Source organism: Squalius cephalus, assembly GCF_949319135.1.
Source record: "Squalius cephalus genome assembly, chromosome: 21".
Classification (NCBI taxonomy): domain Eukaryota; kingdom Metazoa; phylum Chordata; class Actinopteri; order Cypriniformes; family Leuciscidae; genus Squalius; species Squalius cephalus.
The window spans coordinates 11638087-11661904 of NC_137142.1; the positions used below are offsets into that span (position 1 = coordinate 11638087).

At 37.8% G+C, this 23818-nt stretch overlaps 1 protein-coding gene across 3 annotated transcripts in view; it reads right to left on the reverse strand.

The window, feature by feature from the left end:
• Window positions 1-23818, reverse strand: part of ttc7a (tetratricopeptide repeat domain 7A) — a 91035-nt gene that overhangs the window by 20459 nt on the left and 46758 nt on the right. For 2 of the 3 annotated variants that reach the window (XR_013819517.1, XM_079855035.1), the window contains exons 13-20: window positions 21780-21897; window positions 21602-21659; window positions 20423-20495; window positions 20002-20162; window positions 13757-13873; window positions 11471-11574; window positions 11267-11401; window positions 5649-5851 (exon numbers count right to left, since the gene is read on the reverse strand). Coding sequence is in view for 2 of the 3 variants with exons in the window: in XM_079855035.1 (XP_079711161.1) it covers window positions 5649-5851; window positions 11267-11401; window positions 11471-11574; window positions 13757-13873; window positions 20002-20162; window positions 20423-20495; window positions 21602-21659; window positions 21780-21897 (969 nt within the window). In the remaining variant the exon portion in view is untranslated. The remainder of the gene's footprint in view (window positions 1-5648; window positions 5852-11266; window positions 11402-11470; window positions 11575-13756; window positions 13874-20001; window positions 20163-20422; window positions 20496-21601; window positions 21660-21779; window positions 21898-23818) is intronic. The other variant, XM_079855036.1, reaches the window with a different exon arrangement.

Consider the following 23818-nt stretch of genomic DNA (forward strand, 5'->3'; position numbering starts at 1 on the left):
TGTTCAAAATGTCTACAGGATAAAATAAATGAAAGTACTGGTTACATGATGATGTATCTAAGTGCTAAAGTGTGTTACAGAAAAAAGATCAGTAGTGCAGATGAGGGAGGAAAGAGTTTCATTTTTCCACTATCAATTTCTACCTTACATCTGAAAATTAACACAAAAGAAAAACATGAATAATCCTGTCCTAATCCTGTTTGTGACCAGTTCAAGGTATGTGCTGCAATAATCATGCCTTCTGTTGATGGTATGTCAAATTTGTATGTCTCAATGTCCATTTCTATCCACAAAACTTGCCAGAAGTCATGGTTTAAGGGTCATGGTCTTGCACCCCCGGACCCCCCACCCCCCACCCCCGTAACAGCACCGCTGCTGGAAAAATTTCTAGGGGAAACACTGCCCACAAACAACAGGCCTGGTCGAACGATTAAATTATTTGGAAGTTCGTTCACGAAGATGCCAAAAATTGGGACGTCAAACAAATCTCATTCACCACCATATTGAGACTGAGCAGGGTGTGGTGGTGCACAGCCAGCCGTATCGTTTACCTAAACACAAAAAAAGGAGGTTCAGACTGAATTGGAGGCGGTGCTAGAAACGGGAGTAATAGAACTAAAACCTATGCCTAAAACCAACGGCTCTGTACAATTCTGTGTGGATTATTGCACGGTGAATGCTGTGTTGAAATTTTACTAGAGGTGGGCATAGATTAATTTTTTTAATCTAGATTAATCTAGATTAATTTTGAAATTAATCTAGATTAATCTAGATTAAAATGGCTCATTTGAATTCTGACGAAGGCATTCAGAATATGTGTGCTACCCAAATAATGACTATCAAAGTAAGTCTTTGAGAACGGGTTTCTCAAGCCAGGTGGCGCATTAGACCAGGGGCTCATCTCCTGTTTCCAAAATGCATCACAAACTGCTTGAGAAAGCTGTTCTACTCATAGACTGTAAAAGGTTACTACTGTACTGTTACCATCCGTAGGCAACATTAGGTAGGCCTATGTTATTATCAACTACTATAGGCTATCAATTAGGGATGGGCGATATGGCCTAAAATCCATATTGTGATATACATTGCAGCCTCTTGCGATAACGATATATATTATAATAAAACCATTTCAGAACAGGTTACACAGACCCTGCTAAACAACTGCTAAATATATATATATATTTTTTAAAGGGTGTATGTAGTTTTGAGAACATATATTGTGCAAAACTGTAAGTATACAACATCATTTTGCAGATAAATAAAATTTAAGTGCAGAGACCTAAGTAGGTCTAATGTTTATTATGGCTTGGAGCTTATGAAACCCCAAATTTAAAATTAGAATATTGTCTAACTGATGTCTTTTCAGTTAAAAAGAAACACAACAACGATTCTTAAAATCGGGCGCATACAGAGATTATGTGCTACACCACTAAGATATATTGGGAATAATACGCGCGCGCACTGGTATTCAGTGATATCATGTTTCGTTTTGAATTTGAGGTGGTAGAACGGATTATTCGTGTGTTAACTTACCGAACTGTGACCCCACACACTCTGTCTATAGTTTGCTGCTGCTCGTCGGACGGCTTAAATCCGAACCAAGTCCAAATAATGGATGTTGCACCGATCTTTTTCACCAGCTTTCACTTTCAGCAGTTTACTTAAGATGACGACGAATATGATGCGTTGCAGCCGGGTGTACCTCGCGGCCGCGGGTAGATTGCGTCATCATAGCTTGTGTAGTATAGGGCAGCTCCCAACCCAACTTTGAGAATAGATTAACGGCGATATTTTTTTTATCGCGCGATAAGAGTCTCGCGTTAACGCAGCACGTTAACACCATAACGGCCCACCACTAAATTTTACGCATATCCAATGCTGCAGGTTGACGAATTGCTTGATCAGCTTGGTACAGTTCGTTTTTATTCAACACTGGAGTTAACTGAAAGGTATTGGCAGATCTCCTTATTGCCTATTTCCAAAGAAAAAACAGCCTTCACAACGCCGTTTTGATTGCACCAATCTGTTACGATTCCTTTCAGGTTGTTTGGGGCGCTGGCCAATTTTCTCAGATTCTCCGGGATATTACAGAAGGTTTGTGCCAAATGAATCGGACGTCACCAGCCCGCTGACTGACCTAACTAAAAACAAAGCACCAGATTCGGTCCAGTGGACGGAGCTGTGTCAGCAGGCTTTCTCCCAGAAAAAGGCTGCTCTGTGTGGTGGGCTGCAATTACACTCTCCTGACTTATCTCTCCCTTTTTTGTTGCAGACTGACACGTCGGCTTGGAGTGGTCCTGTCCCCGGAGATAGAGGGAGAGGAGTCGTAAGCTCTCTATGCGAGAGACGTAGTACAGCACCATTGAAAAAAGTGTCTGGCGATTAGATGGGCCATTCTCACCCTCCACTATTATCTCCTGGAATGGGAATTCACTCTCTGTTCAGACCACGCGCCCCTGCAGTGGCTTCACCGTATGAAAGATACCAATGCACGGATCTTTGGGGTGGAGTTGGGGTGTAATAACTCGATCTTCCAATGAAATGATTCTGGTGATGTATTCCAGACTTCTTCATTTAGTAAAGTTAAACCTCACCCCTTTCTTATAACAGATTGCAAGCTCACATTTGTAATGTATATCGTGGTCTCAAGGAGATGCATGATGCGGAATTAACAAACAAAGGTACTTTAATAAACACTTGGAGAATACACAGATAATTATTACCACATAACGCAAGGATGAGAGCTGACAAGGAACTAAACAGAACAGAGAGTATATATGCAAAGAGTTAACAAGGGAACTAAATGGGAGAGATGTGAACATAATTATTAACTAATGAGTAACCAAGGAAACTATCAAGGGTATGGAGAACACTTCACTGAAAAAATATACCAGAAACCTAAATACATGATCAAAAACACAATGAAACTAAACATAATTCTGACAACATTCAGATCTACCTCGATCCAATCAACAACCGATGGACAGCTAAGTCCCACCCAACAATTATATCTTTTTCCATAATCTTTTTCACTCACGTGTACGTCATAATACAAAAGAAAAAAAATCTGTTGCTATTTCCGTTACATTGACTTGTGTGAATTGGAAATATTTCCATGAGATTTACCTGGTTTTGGAACAACATGTGAGTAAATTGTGTCATAATATTCTACTTTTAGAAGTAGGTGAAAAAATAGGCTCTGAAATACATTGTCTCTCAGAGGATTGGCGGGCGTAACGAGAGCGCTGGTCTCTCTGGTCGTAATGAACAGAAATGTTTAACTTCTCCCGATTGGATCCATTTGGAGAATTCCCTCAAAACTCCACTTCAGTTCAATCATAGCAGCTCAAGTCAGAGAAATCAGTGGTGTGACGTTCTGATGAAGACAGGCTGTCTGTATGTGTGTGTGTGTGTGTGTGTGTGTGTGTGTGTGTGTGTGTGTGTGTGTGTGTGTGTGTGTGTGTGTGTGTGTGTGTGTGTGTGTGTGTGTGTGTGTGTGTGTGTGTGTGTGTGTGTGTGTGTGTGTGTGTGTGTGAACTATGCAGGGCATCACCAGCAAGCACAGAATTAGTTCTCATCAGCTCAGGGAATTTATATTTTACGTCTTTTGTCCAAAAATAGTGGGGACGCGTACTCTGATTGGCTAGATATACAGTAGGAAGAAAATGGCCTAGCTTCACTTCGGTTACTCCAGTGAAGATGAGTAATGAAGGGCCTGACATTATGCAGTCACAATGAGAGCAGAGAGTGGAGGCAGAGCTAATGTTAGCACACATCACTGTGGGTTGTAAAGATGCACATACTGTACTGTACGTACAGTAAGTTGCATATGCAACGACTTAATCAAAATATCCCAAGTCACCTTCAAAGCTTTATATGTTATGAAAAATTTATTAATATGAATTTATATTCTCTTAATATTTGTTTTTTCTCTTTTGCTTTAATAACAGCAGCACTGAAGCTGCATGAACTCCACAAGTTTCACAAGATCCTGTTCTCTAACATGATTTGAAAATGATCAGAAGAGCATCATGGTCTTCTATGGAAGCAAGAACGTCTGACCGTCTGTATAAAGAGTGACATGATTATTATTAAATCACTAAAATGGCAGACTTTCAATGTGGTCTCATACCAGCGGATTATTTTAGTATGTATTATTTTAGTGTTTATTTATATACAATTATAGTATTTATTAATATTCTAAATTAACTTTTATTTTTAGATTTTATGTTATTTTAATTTTAGTTGAAGTTTTTTGTAATTTTGTTATGTGATTTTGTTCTACATTTTTATTTAGCTTTTTGTTTATTTATTTTTAGTATTTAGTACTTCAATTAAAAATGATTTTTAAGGCAAGACACTATAGGATAAGTGATACTAATAATGTTAACTTTTTCTTTTTTTTCTTTTTCTTTGTTATTAAAGCAGAACATAGAACAAAACACAGTTAGACAACACCATCAATACAAAACACATACAACAGAAAGTAGCATTATAAAAATATTATAAAAAGAATATACATATATACATTATATATATATATATATATATATATATATATACAGTGCTATGCATAAGTTTAGACACCCATGCTAAAGTTGACTAAAAAAAGGAATAAAAAATCATCTTTTAGAAATTGAACTTAATGCCTTAATTAAAAAATTTTGGAAAAATCCAACCTTTAAGGACACCAGTTTTCTTTGTGAATGAATAATGTATCGTAAATAAATAAATGTTCTTCCTTAAAATACAGGGTGCATAAGTTTGGACACCCCTATGTTAAATTCCCATAGAGGCAGGCAGGTTTTTATTTTTAAAGGCCAGTTACTTCATGGATCCAGGATACTATGCATCCTGATAAAGTTCCCTTAGCCTTTGGAATTAAAATAGCCCCACATCATCACATAGCCTTCACCATACCTAGAGATTGGCATGGTTTTATTTCAGTTAGCCTAATAGCTGGTTTGATTTGCATTGAGAGATGATCTTATGGAAAGTACCCCATGCCAATCTCTAGGTATGGTGAAGGCTATGTGATGATGTGGGGCTATTTTAATTCCAAAGGCTAAGGGAACTTTATCAGGATGCATAGTATCCTGGATCCATGAAGTAACTGGCCTTTAAAAATAAAAATCTGCCTGCCTCTATGGGAATTTAACATAGGGGTGTCCAGACTTATGCACGCTGTATTTTAAGGAAGAACATTTATTTATTTACGATACATTATTCATTCACAAAGAAAACTGGTGTCCTTAAAGGTTGGATTTTTCCTAATTTTTTTAATTAAGGCATTAAGTTCAATTTCCAAAACGATGATTTTTTATTCCTCTTTTTAGTCAACTTTAGCATGGGTGTCTAAACTTATGCATAGCACTGTATATATATATATATATATATATATATATATATATATATATCCATATATATATACATACATATGTACATAAATTGCAAAAGAACAAATATACATATACAAAAATTATATATATATATATATATATATAAAGGGAGGGGGGCGAGGTGGTATTGGTCAGATCACTATTCAGGGGCATCAAAGTGGAACTAAATATCTATTAATTTTAGGGTTCAAGATGTTAAAGTGAGTGAGTGTGATGCACAGCATGTGTCTGTGGATGTGTTTCACTCACCAGGTGCAGCAGTATATGGTGTCCTCTGGGGTTGATGGCGAGAGCTTCATCATACAGGCTCTTGGCCTCGGTGTCATTGCCCCTAAGCTCAGCCACACGGCCCTTGAGCAGCAGCACTGAGTGTGAGGTGGGGAAGAGAGTTCCTGCCTCCTGCACACAGAACTGAGCTTCCTTCATCCGCCCGTCAGCGGCGAACAGCTCCCCTGGTCAGCACGGCATCACAAAACATACAAGAGATCAATGAGAGCAATAATAAAACATTCTGATGGCATAATTGTTTTTGTGACATTACACTAAAATTATATTATTACAGTTACAACTCTCTTGTTTCAGTGACAGCTTTGTCATATCGTGAGATTCTCTTATTGTGAGATTATCTCTAATCGAGTGCATGATGATTCATCTTTATGAAACGTCTCTGACTTCACCGCCGTGACACAGCCATCTGGAACATCAACACTCTCAGAGACGGATCTGCTGCCACGGCATTACAACTCTCTCAGAGTAAAGGAGTGAATACCAACATGCTTCATTTCAGACAAGCTGTGGTTCAACCAGGAGAATCGCACGAATGCCGCATTTTGTTCTGTCTAGATGATTTAAAATGCAGCTTAGGCAACATATTTGCAATCGCAAATGCATGATGACCTTCTCCCCTTTCTACCCTTAAATCTCACACTCAGGCTCATAGAGGGATATTCATGCTCATGTCTAAATAAGGCCATGTGTTGAGTGCTGTACAAGCATCTGCAGCTCTACTCTAGCATTTAGGACTCACCACAGCTAAACACACAAATAAACAGTTCTTATCAACTGCTGCCTGTTGTGTATTTGTGTTTGTTGAAACAGAATCACTGGTAGGAGAATTTAGGCAGCTATTACACACACACACACACACACACACACACACACACACACACACACACACACACAAAAAAGTAGTTTTGAAAATTGCATACATGTATAGTGCTTCCAAGATAGCAGCAGTGTATTTACATTTTTATTCACACCTGTCTGCAATTAATTCATACTGAACTGCTTATTAAAACTATGTTTTGTAGATAATTGCAGCCTTAAGGTGTGGTCACATTTATTGCTGTTCCTGAATTGTTACAGGCCAGTCATGTTAATAGGAATTCAAGCAATCGCAAGTTTGAGAGAGGGCAAAAGATTTCCCTACGCAGATTCAGCACTGAAATACAAATAAATCAAAGCTATATATATATGTATATATATATAAACCAGAAACTAATAAAAATGTCAAAACACAACAAAATTACCAAAACTTAAAGGTGCAATAGTTGATCTGGGAAATGCTAACTTTAGCCTGCTAGAATTAAAAGCATACGATCCCACCCTCACTGCAAATCGGCGTCCAAACACGCTGATGACGTATGATGTCTGTGTGAACAGGCTGCGCAGTGGTATGCAAAACACACGTCGACTGACAGGGAACAAATAGTAGCATTTCATTCGGACCGAATGCAATAATTGAACAAACGTTTTATGGTCCTACACCTTCCACAGACAATATATATATTTATAAAAATGCATTTAGACCGTTTAACATTGTGATTGCTATCAGGATGAGACTTTCAACCAGCATAACAAAAATTGTTTCTGTAGAGAATCACCTATTGCACCTTTAATATAAAACCTGTAAATGTAAAAATAAAAGCTAATTCAAAATATTATTAAATACATTAATAATAAAATAACACTGGTTTGAAAGTGACCTCTGCGTGAGCTGCATTTCATACATCGCTACACTATTGATAATAGACAGTGGTCCTTTTTCCCATGGCAAAATTTTGCGAATGTTTTGGTTTTAAAATATAAGATCTCCCACTGATTTTGCTGAAATGTTCAACATTCAAAATGTAACAGTGCTGGCGTTGTTGTAATATTTGCATACTGAAGAGTAACTGGTCTTCTTTCTGGTAATTATTTGCATACTTAGTTGTGATAGGCGTTTCTTGCATCAATTACCATCAATAGCTGTCTTTGCACTGCAAACACAGTTTTGTACTATGTTGTTTCTTCACAGACAACACATGCTGAGTGGCATAACAATGAAATTAAACATTTAAATGTTAAAAATACATTTATTTTAAACGTTTGAATTATTTATTATATTATTATGTTATTCTGTTATTCTGAAACAAAGCACATAAAAACACAGACAGATTACAAATGACAGCTGATGTAAAAAATATGTGCTACATGGTGGACTGTGTTCAGTGGGCCCTTGTGCTCAGTACTATTTTGAACTATGAGTGTGACATCACTCCCATTCTTTCAATGGGCCGCTCTTGTGCTCTCACATTTACTCATTTGTACAGAACCAGGATACGTCCCATTTTAGACAGGAAATGAACCCATGCCAGAGGAATGCTGGGAATGGGAACAAGAGGGCACAAACACCCAGTATAAGATCCATGGGAAACGCATTTCATGCAGAGTAGCATATAAATAACGCAAAAATAACATCCAAATAATGTCATAGTACGTCAATGACTTCCCAAATGTATTAAAGTCAACATGAGTACAGAAAAAAAACCTCAAAAAACAATTACAAACTTAATATTTCATTAAAATGTAAGAAGATCTGCATATGAAACACTTTACTTTCAGCTGACGTCATCTAGGAATATATATATGTATGTTAGTGTGATAAACATGCGGAACCGGCTTGGTAATTGCTTCTGTCCGGAGCAAAATTGCCGTGATGCGGAGGTGACGCAGGCATTTTGTACAGCGGTGGACAGGAATAAAACTAGACCAGAAAAATGGGAAAGTGCAAATTCCATTAGAAATGGATATTTAACGCAATTAACGCAGCATCTGTTAATTTTTGTCATCCTTTGACAAGCTTTATGATCCCGCTCTAATTCATGCAAATACTTTGAACCTGAACTTGGCTTGAACAAACAGTAACACACACAATTATGCCAAAATGTCCGTTTTGTTGAGTATCTTCATAACATAAGAGCATTCTTGAGTTAAATAAAGTCTTAAAGGGATACTTCACCTCTGGGAAGATGAATGTGTATTTAAAATAGGTCATTTAAGTAGAAGAAATGTGAAGAAATTTTTGAATTTGGAGCTTTCTAGACTGAGAAAAGCCAGAAAATGTATTTTTGGCTTATGTGGATGAAAGACAACAACTCCCAGAATGCACTTGCTTTGCTGCCTTAGGAGGCCACGCCTACCGGTAAGAGTGCGCAGTTTAAAACAACAAAGCTAGCCTACGTGATGAGTTTGCGAGGGATTTAGAGATCGTCCAAAATGTCCGGGATTCGGCTTTTGCGTTCTACAGTCGCCATTCATCATGTTTACTGTGGCGAGCAGGACGAGGCTGACGGCCGCGGGAGAACAGCGCGAGGCCGGTGGCGTCATTACTGAGCCGGGTCTCGCATCTCTCACGGAGGAGCGGGAATTTTTCTTAGCAATGGTAAAACGCACATCAACCGATCACTTGTTTAGCGTTCATGTAAACACTACATTCAAATTCACCAATCGGAATGAATTCAGCTAGATTGAAAGGTGTGCATGTAAACAATGAATGGCGACCGCAGAAAGCAAAAGCTGAATCCCGGACATTTTGAACGATCTCGCCCGCCGGACAAGTCCGGGAAAAGGAGGATGGTTACTTACTCAGCTTTCTCCTACTACTCAGCTTTCTCCTACTATTCAGCTTTCTCCACAGAACAAGAGCCTGCTAGCTTAGCTTCCAAAGAAAGACGGCTGACACTGTGTACATTCTGAGTGAGATCCCACCCTCTATGGGCGGGCTGAAAACATGCGGAACAACGCCATCTACTGCCTGTAGTCTTTAGCCTCTGTCCAGAAAATCCTCCGATGACGCAAAATGACGATTTTTGCGTCATCGGAGGATTTTTTCCAGACAAAAAATACATAAATCTCTTGTCTCAGGGAGATATGAGGGTGGAAAGCATGGTAATTCGAAAATACTACAGGTTTTCTACTAATACAAAGCTTAATGCTAAATCCTGAAGTAACCCTTTAAATGAACGTGAAGAGTTGTGAGAGAATGAGGCTCGTGTGAGATCCACGTCTCTGTCAGCAGCGGCTGGTCTTAAAGGGACAGCAGACACTGATTCTGTCTGACAGTAAAGTTAATCAAATAACAGTTTTGATCAAAGTTCAAAGAAAATAACATCATTTTTAACCATACATCAATAGCTGTATTAGTACCAGTGAGACTGACCTTCATTCATAAAAAAGATGCCATTAAACAAATATTTGAAATATACTGTCTTTATGTTGTTTCTACATTAATTTGGAGATTAATTGTGAAATTATTACATTATAAAATATATAAACTAGATATAAACCTACAAAAATGTACGTTTTTTTAATTGTGATTAATCACGATTAATCACAGAAAAAAATTGTGATTAATTGAGTTTTTTTAATCGATTGAACGCACAAATATATATATATATATATATATATATATATATATATATATATATATATATATATATATATATATATATTTATATATATATATATATATATATACACAGTACTGTGCAAAAGTCTTAGGCATGTTAATATCCCCACCCCAAAAATGTCCCCAAAAATGGTTTTAAGTCAGTTATTTATATCTTTTGCTGTAGTGTGTCAGTAGGAAATATCAGTTTACATTTCCAAACATTCTTTTTGCCATTAATTGTAATAATCCAGTGAGATTTCTGTATGCACAAGGAGTCTGACAACAGCCGGTATGATCTGATCTCACCATCATCGAGTCCGTCTGTGATTACATGAAGAAACAGAAAAAACTGAGACAAACTAAATCCAGAGAAACCTTCCTTCAAAGCTACAGTACTGTGAAAAGTACTGGCACTTGTGTTAAAATGCTGTAAAGTGAGAATGCTTTCAATAATAAAATCACAAATTGAATTTATTTATGATTTAACTTCTATTAACTAATTCAAATCAATATATGGTGTAACAACCCTTTGCATTTAAAACGGCTTTTGTCCAGGTACACTTGCGCATAGCTTTTCAGGTAGCTTTGCAGGAAGGTTTCTTCAAGCATCTTGGAGACGTTCCCGCAGTTCTTCTGGATTTAGTTTGTCTCAGTTTTTTCTGTTTCTTCATGTAATCACAGACGGACTCGATGATGGTGAGATCAGATCATACCTGCTGTCGTCAGACCTTGTGAATACAGAAATCTCACTGGATTATTATAATTAATGGCAAAAAGAATGTTTGGAAATGTAAACTGATATTTCCTAATGACACACTACAGCAAAAGATATAAATAACTGACTTAAAACCATTTTTTGGGGGGGACGGGGGGTGGGGGATATTAACATGCCTAAGACTTTTGCACAGTACTGTATATATATATATATATATATATATATATATATATATTATCTGTGGTTAGTGTCATGTATGGCATTAAAAAGTTTAAAAATGGCATTAAAAAGCATTACATTTAATTTGAAGATACCTGCAGAAACCCTGTTACTGCAAACATCAAAGCGGTAATTTAATTCTGGTTAACGTTAATAAAATGTAGAGATATAAGAAATAATGATATTCAAAAAAGAAGTGTAATTTCTACACTTACGACGTACCTGCTTGCAGCCAGATGCGCTCCAGGGTGGTCCAAATGTAGGCAGGGCCATGTCTGTGGGTGGAGCTGAGGGCCGACACCTCCGACATGGCCTGTTCCAGACGGGACACCGCGATAGACGGAGCGCTCTGAGACCCTGACACAACATGACACACATCTCAGTTACATAAACACACATGCAATCACACATGCTCATGATACACACCGGTCTCTGTCTCCTGGAAGTCTGGGAGGGTAAGATGGAGGCCGCTGGGTTTCCTGCTCAGTGGGCCTGGATCAGGGGGTATGCTACTAGTGTCATCCTCCTCACTGGAACACATGAAATCACATCATCTCTATCACATGGAAATACTGGGCTATAAATTCACAGACTAAATGAGGAAATAAACAAAGCTACTAGCTACAGAAACAAATCAGGACATGTAGGCCGTGTGTCCACCAAACTGTTTTTTCCTGAGGCTAGTTTCATTTTTCAATTGTTTTCAATGGGATCTGAGCGTTTTTTTTTTTTTTTTGGTCGCCGAGAGCTGAAGAATGTTCAACTTTGGTAAAACGCAGCACTCATCACTGTCACTTTTTACCCAGCCGTCCAATCACAGTGGAGGAGGGGCGGGACAAATACCACAGCGACCACGTCCTGCTGGGACAATGGCAACAGACGAGAACAACGGAACAAAACCATTGAAAACAAAAGCCAAACCAAATACTTTACATTGTATCAACATTTTTCATATTCAGAAACATACTATCAGGGAAATCAGATATTAGTAACAATTCTGCGGATATTCCATATCATATAGTACATATACTGTCTCAACTGAAAAAAAAATGCTGCGCCACTGAAGCGCACACAGGAAGATGTTTTCAGAAGAGCGCTGGCGTTATTAGCTTGCTAAAACACTTTGGTGGACACATGGCCATAGGGTGCTTCACAAATGGAAGGCTGCATCCTAGTGAGACTGTATCCTTCCTAGTCTAGTTCTTTGGAGGCTTGTAGGCTGGAGTCCTCCTCAGCGTATATTTTTTCATACGATATTGATATTCATCCCAATATACATTTACCTACCATTTACATTCATTCTCATTGTTAGACCTTGAGAATGAATGTAAACATATAAACTTGTTTGTTCCAAATTAAACTCCGCAGAGTAGCTACCCTTTAATTTTGGGGCCCCATTAAATCCTTTTTGTTTTTCTCTGGGGGGGTTTGATTTAATACAAATTTATATAAACTTTAATAATTTAATCAATTTAATCAAATGATCAAACAAAACAAAACATTAAAAAACAATTTTTCAAATAAGATGCTGCACAACAGAACTGTATACATTTAAAATATGGATGAAAAAATATTTTGGTTGTATGATATCCCTTAGAAATAATAATAATATTATTATTATCATAATAATATTATTATTACTTTGAGAAGTACATTTTAGTATAGGCAGTATTTCTGTCATAATTTCTTGAAGTACTTTTATTTTGACAGTTTGTCGTGAACAACTTTGTATTTGAGGGTAGTTTTGCCTAATGAAAAGCTTGTGAAGTGACCCTCAAAGCAGCTCTGGAGATGAATTTCATGTGTTCATGTCTTTACATATTGAGACAGCAGATGATGAAAACACCGTAAGCATCACATGCGTGTGAGTTTGTGTATCATCAGATGATTCATTCACACACAGACATGCAGAAATCACTTATTAGCGACATGCACTGACTGTTGCACTGTTGACGCTTTATATCTGGTGTGTGATAGGCTGTTAGATTAATCCATACTGAGTAAAAATGTCCAGAGCTTATCATCGTTATCTATGTAAAAGCCCTAGTGTATTAAACGCTAGAAGGAGACGGTCTAGTAAGCGCACATGGCCAGGTCACATGTGTTCCCGCCCCCACGGTCACAGCACAAAAATACTATTAAAACAAATTTTGTTAATTTTATTAATTTAGGAAAAATACTTTGTATCAAAAATATTAACTGATTTTCTATTAATGCAGTACAGTGAATGACAACCATCTGTGGCCTCCCAGTGGCTTACAGCATTGGCAGTTTAGTGTTAAGTGATTAATTTAAACAAAAACAAAAGATAACATCTCCGAAAACATTATTTTTGTCTTACATTTCATAATGAACTCAGAACTCAAGCTCAGCGCCGACTCATTTTCCGTCAGTTCTTTTTCGTGAATTGGAATGTATGCAATGGATTGTGGGTGACTGAAGAGCGCGAAGGATACACTTGATGCATCCTTCAAAATGAGCTGAATGAAGGACGCGAAATGAAGGCTCCAAATTGAGAATGCCTTCAGCGGCGCTTGATGACGTGGCAGCCGAGATATGCAGCCTTACCCAGACACAGCCTTTTATTTGAGAAGCACCCATAGAGAAACCAAGGAAACTGGAAATTAGCACAAGTAACAAGAAGTGAGGAAGAACGGAGCAAAATGAATATCAAAATCAGAGTTTTTTTCTAACAGAGATGTGCCACATTACCTGAGTCGGGTAAAATCATAGCGACTTTGCCACAACTGCAGCATTTCTGCACAGGTCTGTAAAGCTGCAGCAGGTCCGAACAAAACCTCCTCCAGCTTCACTTTGGTAAAGAGAAGACTAAAACACGCAAAGACAAGAACAATTAATAAACTACAGTGCAATACGCACCAAAAAAGAGACAGAATAAGAATGTTCTGGCTCCTACAAAAGCAGGAAGTGCTTCTGCTTAGTACTTTAGTCAAAACCTAACAATACGTTATAAAAATGTACACTTCGAAAGTTTGGTGTAAGTTTCTTTTTTAAGATATGAATACTTCTAATTAGCCAGGATGCATTAAATTGATCAAAAGTGATAGTAGCGATATGTATAATGTTACAAAAGATTGCTATTTCAAAGTCTTTTGAACTTTCTATTCATCAAAGAATCCTGAAAAAAAAAAAGATCACGCTTTCCACAAAAATATTAAGCGGCACAATTGTTTTCAACATTGATAATATTAATAAATGTTTTTTGAGCACCAAATCAGCATATTAAAATGATTTCTGAAAGCTCATGTGACACTAAAGAACCCAGCGGACACTAAAGGTTGCTGAAAATTCAGTTCCCTTTCAATACGGTTCACTTCGCATTGCATCAGTCTCTCGCATTTTCTCAGAATACTGAAGCCTGATTGGTTCATGTCTGTGCACTGTAAACTTGGAGATCAAGGAAGCTGACAAGACAGCCCTTCTTGACTCCCCTGTCTCTTCCTCTGGCCTATTCGGTTCTGCAAGGCTTGTTGAGCGTTTCACGTTGGCCTGAAGGGCGTTGCAGGCTATGTGAGTTCTTCTGCTGCTTATTGTCGCCAACGTCGCCATGCCGCCATGCCAGCTCCCGCACCCGCTCAGCCCCAGCCTAAAGCGGACCAGAGGTGAAGCAGCACTTGCGCCCAGCTAAGCGCTTTCCATTTTGAGCAGCCCAAGCAGTCACTAATGCTTTGGGCACGAGGAGGAGGGGGCCAAGTCCCGCCAAGGCCGGACCACCCTCAAGAGACCATGTGTTCACCTCCCAACCCCCTATCCAGTCCGGGCGTTGGAGGCGCTGTGTTTGTTGGTACTATGTCCGCCATACCAGTCAGGCCCGACCAGACCTCCTTCCGCTGTTAAAGCGAGCCAAATAAAAAACAAACACCTTCACAAATCACGAAGGGTCAGCCCCCAGCAGTGGCTCTCCAACCCCTCGCCGCCTGAAGCCTGACTTGAGAAGCCATTCCGGGCGTGTCGAACTGTGGGCGTGTGGATTTTAGAGACGATAAACCCAGATGAGGAAATGTGCCTAAGGTGCTCTCCACACCCTTTAAGGCTCAGGTTATCTCACTTTCTGCTCTCCTCTCTGCTGAGGGTGAACGGACACCACACCCAATCCGCCCAGTGAGGGCCCTTAGGGTGTATATTGAGCGCTCTAGCCAGTTCAGGCAATCGGAGCAGCTGTTTGTGTGCTTCGGAGGATGCTCTAAAGGGCTGCCAGTCATGAAGCAGAGACTGCCCCACTGGATAGTGGACACAATAGCACTAGCCTACAAGTCCCAGGACTTGCAGTGCCCCGTTGGAGTGAGGGCCCACTCCACCAGAGGGATGGCTTCCTCTTGGGCATGGTCTAGCGGAATATCCATGGCTGACATCTGTGCGGTGGCCGGGTGGTCTTCGCCGTCCACCTTTATCAGGTTCTACAACTTGGATGTCCCGGCCCTTCAGGTGCGGGTTCTGTCTGTCTAAATCGGTTCAGTTCTGTACCCCAGCCTGCCATTTTTGGGCATTCTAAGTCATTGACTCTAGTAGCCTGCCTCCTCACTGAGCTTCTGTTCTGCACTAGTAGCACAGCATTTTGCAGTGCGTTCCCCAAACGCGTCAGAGACAGAAGCAATGCGAAGTGAACTGTATTGAAAAGGGAATGCTGAGGTTACTAACTTAAAGGAGAACTCCGGTCAATTTTAACATTGAGCAAATTTTTTTGTAAATTTGGAGTGCTGTCAGTACAGAGAACAACGACAAAAATCGGTGTTGCCTACACCGTGTTATCCTCTTTTTAAAATTTGCACCCTGTTGACTTCAATGGGGCAAGTTTTAAAGAGGATAACACGATGTAGGCAAAACCGATTTTTGTCGTTGTTCTCTGTACTGACAGCACTCCAAATTTACAAAAAAATGAGCTCAATGTTAAAATTGACCGGAGTTCTCCTTTAACCTTGGTTCCTTGAGATATGGAAACTAGCATTGTGTATTCTGCCGTGCTACTGCGCATAAGCGTGAGTTGACGTTACTGCTGTTCAGTCAAGAAAAAGTGCAAGACGTTAACCAATCAGGCTTCAGTATTCGGAGAAACTGACGCAATGCTCGTTCTCTCAGGTATCTCAGGGAACTGAGGTTACGTTAGTAACCGGAGCGTTTTGCATCACAGAAATAAGTTAAATCTTAAATTATATTAAAATAGAAAACAGTGAATTTAAATTATACTTCACAACGTTTTTGCTGAATTTTGGACCAAATAAATGCAACCTTGGTAAGCATATTTTTTTCAAAAACATAAAAAAAAATCATATGAACCCCAAACTTATGAACTGTACTGTATAACATAAAAAGATTAAACATAGGACTGGGTGATATATCAAATATTCACAAGATTTTTGCAGATGACAAAATTAAAGTCAACACATATGTACTCTAATATAAAGTATACAGCGGATATAACAAGTCTACACACCCCTGCAGAAACAGCTGTTTTTTTGTGATGTAAAAAGAGAAAAGAAAGATATTCATATCAGAACGTTTACACGTTTAAAGTAAAAATTACAACTTATGCAATGCCACTGAAACCAAAGTTACACATTTCAGAAGAAAAACTCTACTGCATATGTGTGAACACACTTTTATCATTGGGTATGTGGCTGTGTTCAGAGATAACTAATCATCTTTAGTCTACTGCCTTTGACATAATAGTCTGGAACAAGTAAATATGCTTCCATCAGCCAATCAGCCTAGGACGTAATTTTCCTGATCCAGAGTCGTCAGTCAGACTTTTACAGTGTCAATAAATGTTTCTGGAATTGGATGTCCCTTCCAGAGCTGAATGCACAGAAGACCAACTGCCAATGAGATGTGTGAATGGTAACAGATCATTTTCACCGGGTATTACAGACCTCCTTGGTTCAACCACCATCAACCCTAGTTCTCCATCAGTGGGCAATGCTTCAGTTGCTTCTGACAGAAAATAGCAATTTGGCAGCCTGTCTGGGGACATTCTTCTTCCCCTGAACTGTCTCTCTTTTAAGCAAGGTACAGCGAGTGGGTGGACGTCTGTGTGAGCTGGAGGGTGGAGGGGTGAAGCGAGATGAATGTGAAGGTGTGTGTGCGGATGTGTGCTATTAAGAATATGTGTGTAAACAGGGGCAGCAGAGCATTTACACCAGTGAGAACGAGATGCAGCGAGACGCTCTGACTGGCAGACACTCATGCTGCGGTGTGCTGTTGTGCTGGAGCAGCAGTAGTGTAGTGATGAAGTTCACACTGTCAGTTTTTGGGATTGACAACCACATTTACTTACAGGTGTGAGACTTGAAATGCCCAGTTCACACAGTAACTTACAGTAGCATCTGTATGAACGTGCAACGGGAGTCAAGCCTGTATTTTCTTACCAGACCTTCTGAAAAATCCATCATAAACCAGCATGATTTCCATGATCCGGGCTGGTTTATGCTGGTATAGAGCTGGTCTAACTGGTGGACAAAAAAATAGTCATGCTGTTCTCAAGCAAAACAGAAGTGGTGAAGCTGGTTCACCAGCATTGTCTTGTGGGGTTGAGTGTGAGTAGGTCAGTTGTCTGTATGTAAACAGTGTTTGGGGACAAGCACTGTTTGTGCTTGCAAATTTCTATTTTTAACACAGTGATGTAAAGGATAAACAACATAAGATTAAAGCATGATTTATTGAAATGTATAATTATAACTTTATTTATTTAGTTTCTTCTGTTGACAGTAGAACTGAATTTTAATTGTTTTAGTTATGGTTAAATTATTAATCAGTGTCATCTGAAGTTTGAACTTTTTCAGAATTAAAATTCTAACTGGTGAAACGTTTCAAAGTATCAAAGGATTTTGTTTCAAAGGATCTATACAGAAATCAGCTAAAAAGAGCTCGTGTACATCGCAAAACAAAAATATTTATAAATATGAAAACAAAGAAAAAAGCCAAATAACAGCATAATCATAAGCAGTTTGTTCAATAACAGGGTTTATGAGAAGAGCTCTTGCTAAGAAAGAGCTATTGATTATGAAAATTATTATTTGCTGTTTTTAAAGACTTTAATGGTCATTTGGAAACTCCCATGTCAAAATCTAGCTGTCCGTCAATGCAAAATATAACTTTTGCTGGTAACCAGCAATGCTGGATTTTTCAGCAGGGAATGACCAAGAAGTAATACCAAAGATGGCGACGTCCATCACTGAAGTCTTATCACTTTTGACATGACAAGAGTCCAATTGAGTCGCGAGGTTATCTGTCAAATCTTCATTAACCGACAGCAGCATACAGTATCTATGTGGAGAGTGGAGCATTTGTATGCACACTGTATGACGTGACAGACAACTAGTTGTCCAGTCTGGTTCAAGTAATTTAGTTTATATTTTAGTAATTTTTTTAATGTGGTTTTGTCACTTGTATTATATATATATATATATATATATATATATATATATATATACACAATTTTATTTCAGCTTTACTTCAAATAAAAAATACAATTAGTTAACAATAAAAACACTGGGCCAGGAGAACTGGACTGGAGTTCAGGGAACAACTGGAGACCAGGTGCAGGTAAAGACAAGGGAACAAGATGACTAAAAAGAGTACTAAAAAGTACTAAAACTCTAATAGTTAAGGTCAGCATGAAATAAAAATTGATACACCTGGCCTTATTGTGAAAGAGCATTGCATGTTATTTCAAATTGTCTTCATAATCTTCACAGTCACAAAATGTATTAACGTGCTCCACCACTCGAACAAATTTCCACATCACAAATACCTCTTGGTTTCCAGCTCTCCTCTCCAAACATCTGGTTCCATTATGGGATTTAACACTCATTGTTCATGACACAATCAATTTGATGGACAACTTGTTTCACTCAGAAAAATATGTCAGATTACGGAAGTTAAAAAGGAGATTAAAAGTAATTTTAGTTTACTTACACACTGGTTCAACTGTTCCTTCTCCAATATGTTAACAGAGTTTCTAGAAAGCGGAGCTAATTTTTTCCAGTTATAAAAGTGATTATTTGTGTTCTCCAGAGGCAGAGGTTCTTGGAATGAGAAATGTGTAACAATTTGACCATTGTGTTCAGTCACACACAATAGATTCAGTGTGTAAGAAATGCTGGGGGGTCTTTAAACACTGTGTGTTGCTCTCACACATGAGCATGATCCTAATTATTTTCTCGCCATTCTCATCTCTGCCTGTCACTGAGAGCAATACTGACCTCACATGGTGATGTAAAAACTGAAAAAAATTAGGAAAATGTGCACAAGCACACTTTTCAAGTAAAAAAGTATTTTACGCTTAAAATGATAAAAGAGTTGAAAAATAAGACAAGCATTGTCAAACGTTAGTAGATCATGTGATAAACTATACCTATAGCTACTAACTTCTGAATTCATATGTCCAGTAAAAATCACTGCAAAATCAGCTGATTAAAATCTAAAAATGCAAAACTGACTCAGAAAAGTGAAGTCAGTTCTGAACTAAGATCCAGCAGTTACGTTCAGACGCCACTGGTTTTGCTATTTTGTTTTTTAAAGCGGATATTTATAGGGCTTACAGTCAAATAAATTAAGGCACATTTTTTAAATTGAACTGCTAAATAATGTCCTCATATAATTTAAGACACTATTATAACAATATTTCTCTGTAAAGTCGCTTTGAAACACTGTGAAAAGCACTATATAAATAAAAGTGACTTAACAATCAGACAATGTGACTTAAAGGGATTGTTCACCCAAAAGAACATAAAAGAAGATATAATATGTCTTAGTGTTTTTGTCCATACAATTGAAGTCAATAAGCCAAACTGTTAGCTTCTTCAAAATATAATTTTTCTGTGTTCCACAGAAGAAAGTCATACAGGTTTGGAATGACAAGAGGATTAATGATGACGGAATTTAAATTTTTGGGTGAACTATATCCCTTTAAAGTAGAACACAAGCATATATAAACATACTTAAAGTTGTCCGGGTGCTGGTTAAGGGCGAGTTTGAGCGTATCAAGAGCGTGTTGGTAGTGTTTCTGGGCACTGAGTAGTAGAGCCAGCAGGTGTAGAGAGTGCAGATCATCCCCTCGAACATTCAGAGCCAACTCCAACGGCTTCATCGCTTCTGACACCTACCACAAACACAAGAGGTCACATAGGGACCAGCACTGACTGAAATAACAGGCGCACATACATTATATTACACATACATTCAGTTACATGTTCAAAATATGATAAAATAATAATTCACACAATTATGTGACCTTGACAGTCATATTGAGTGTAAACAAAAGCTACAAAAATGCACAGTCATGCAAAATAAGGAGAGAGATTAATGTAAATTGCTTTTCTTGGAAGATATGAAAAACAGAAATCGTGTTAACATGCTAACCTGTCGAACCAGAGCGAGCTGCAGAGAGAGGCAGAAGGAGATCTGAGGGTCCTGAGGATCCAGCGATTGTGCTCTGCAATCAAAAAAACAAGTCTATGTGAAGTCTTCATCAGTCTGACATCTGCCAGTCATCTCACAACTGACCCTTCGCTAAGCTTACACGCTGGAATTAACTGTGATGTTAAATTACATAGTAACGGGATTAAAAACAATTTAATTTGAAACTGATTGCAACAGATTACATTAGTGTAAATAAACAGAAATTATTCAATGTCAGAAGTTTGTATGACACCTTCAATTTGGGCAAGGGTTTAAAAGATTCCATGATTTTAATAAAAAAAATAAAAAATGCTTACTGTAAATAGTGATTTTGATACGTTTACATTCACCAAATTTGTCATCAATTTCAGTGTTTTTTAGACTGATCAATGACGTGATTATTTTCTTCTATTGACAGCACAAGTTTTAATAGAAAGTATATATACAACTACTGTTCAAAAGGTCAGTAAGATTTTTTTAAAGAATTCATTTTATTTGCTGTACCAATGACTCATTAAATTGATCAAAAATGGCAGTAAAGTTTTTTATATTTGTTACAAATGTCTATTTAAAATAAATGCTGTTGAACAGCTGTTGCCGTTTGAACTTTCTATTTATCAAAGAATCCTAAAAAAATGTATCACGGTTTGCACAAAAATATTAAGCAGCACAACTGTTTTCAACATCGATAATAATAAGAAATGTTTATTGAACAGCAAATCAGCATATTAGAATGATCATGTAACACTGAAGACTGGAGAAATCATGCTGAAAATTCAGGAATAAATCATATTTTTGAAATAGAAAACAGATATTTTTAAATTGTAATAATATTTCACAACATTACTGTTTTTATTGTTTTATCTGATTATTGATCAGATAAATGCAGCCTGGGTGAGCTTAAGAGACTTCTTTCAAAAACATAAAAAAATTATCTTACGGACCCCAAACTTTTTAAACAGTGGTGTAGTTTTGAGGATAAGATGAATATCAGTGTGTTTTAATATTAATAACAGTTCTGCAATCAACTTAGACGGGGTTTAGAAAAGGCTTTAAGAGTCCAAACAATTCCAAAACAAAGTGGGTGGCTGAAGCCTCCTTAACACAATCTGAAGTGAAAAAGGTAAACATCAAGCGTACTTCCGTAGTGACTGCAGCGCTCTTCTGTTGAACTCATCGCGGTCTGCTTTCAGAGTGGCTGCAAACACACAGTTAAACAGTGAGTCACCGCAGACATGAGAGAGGGAGCAGAGAGCAGCTGAGGACAGCTGGGGGGCTGGCTCATTTTGTAGGTTCAGAGAAGGATAAACGGGCTTACCGTCAGTTGCCTGCATACTACGGCACAGTCCTATGGCCAGATGAGCTCGAGGAAGAGACTCCCCAGCACACTCTCCTAAAGCAACCACACCTGCTGCGAGGGACACTGCATCCTCCAGCTGACACACACATTTAAACATGCATTAGACATTTGGATTATTTACAGTGCTATGCATAAGTTTAGACACCCATGCTAAAGTTGACTAAAAAGAGGAATAAAAAATCATCTTTTGGAAATTGAACTTAATGCCTTAATTAAAAAAATTTGGAAAAATCCAACCTTTAAGGACACCAATTTTCTTTGTGAATGAATAATGTATCGTAAATAAATAAATGTTCTTCCTTAAAATACAGGGTGCATAAGTTTGGACACCCCTATATTAAATTCCTATAGAAGCAGGCAGATTTTTATTTTTAAAGGCCAGTTACTTCATGGATCCAGGATACTATGCATCCTGATAAAGTTCCCTTGGCCTTTGGAATTAAAATAGCCCCACATCATCACATAGCCTTCACCATACCTAGAGATTGGCATGGAGTACTTTCCATAAGATCATCTCTCAATGCAAATCAAACCAGCTATTAGGCTAACTGAAATAAAACCATGCCAATCTCTAGGTATGGTGAAGGCTATGTGATGATGTGGGGCTATTTTAATTCCAAAGGCCAAGGGAACTTTATCAGGATGCATAGTATCCTGGATCCATGAAGTAACTGGCCTTTAAAAATAAAAATCTGCCTGCCTCTATGGGAATTTAACATAGGGGTGTCCAAACTTATGCACCCTGTATTTTAAGGAAGAACATTTATTTATTTATGATACATTATTCATTCACAAAGAAAATTGGTGTCCTTAAAGGTAGGATTTTTCCTAATTTTTTTAATTAAGGCATTAAGTTCAATTTTCAAAAGATGATTTTTTATTCATCATTTTAGTCAACTTTAGCATGGGTGTCTAAACTTATGCATAGCACTGTATATCAGTGGTTATCAACTTGTGATGATATGATATATTGGAGCTGTAGCGATTAAAGACCTAAGCAGGAAACTGAAAGGTTTGAGGAGTTTGAACCCAACATCATCATTGACTATAAACTATACATAGCAGTCACTTTGAACAAAAGCATAAGATAAATAAAAAATAACAATATTTTACATTACAATGTGTCACATGATCCTTCAGAAATCATTCTAATATGCTGATTAGGTGCTGAGGAAACGTATCATTATTATGAACGGGAATGTTGAAAACAGGTGTGCTGTTTATTTATTTTTGTATTTTTATTTTTTTGGAAACCGTGATATACTATGAACGCATTAAATTGATTAAAAGTGACATTAAAGAAATTGTTTTAAGGTTCCAAAAGATTTCTATTTCAAAATTCAGCTTTGCCATAATAGGAATAAATTACATTTTAAAATATAATAAAACAGAAAACAGTTACTTTAAATTTACTTTAAAGTACTTTAAACTTTAATTTACTCTTTTGTGATTTTTATTGAGCCTTGGTGAGCAAAACAAACATAATTTAAACCCTTAAAAAAAAGTATTTATTCCAATTTTTTTATCTGTATAGCGTAGTGTAGAAAAGAAAAAGAAAAAGAAAAAGTTTTTAGGTCATGTCAACAGCCCAAATTTGATGCCAAATTGTGACAAATCCCCACATGTAATCATGCATTCACATTATATATCATTCATACGAGCATAATAGGCTGGCTTAATGTCGTATGATATTCATTAATTTAAAAGCTAGACATGCTGACATGAATCAGCAAGGACAACTGCCTGAGGAGAAGTCCTCACATTCCCTGTTTTGATGCAGGGATGATAAAGGGCTGCTCTGAAGTGTGACTGGGATGGCGTGCTATCTGACATTAAAGCCTATGCATTACGTTTCTGTGGCTATACGGCCCTATTGTTCTGTAAGCCTCTTATGCCATGTGGTCTGTATTCAGCACTACACTTCTACCAGATGTGCCCTAATCTCAACAGGGCTGTAGTGTGTATTTGATTGATAGTGTTGTGACTGTACATTGCAT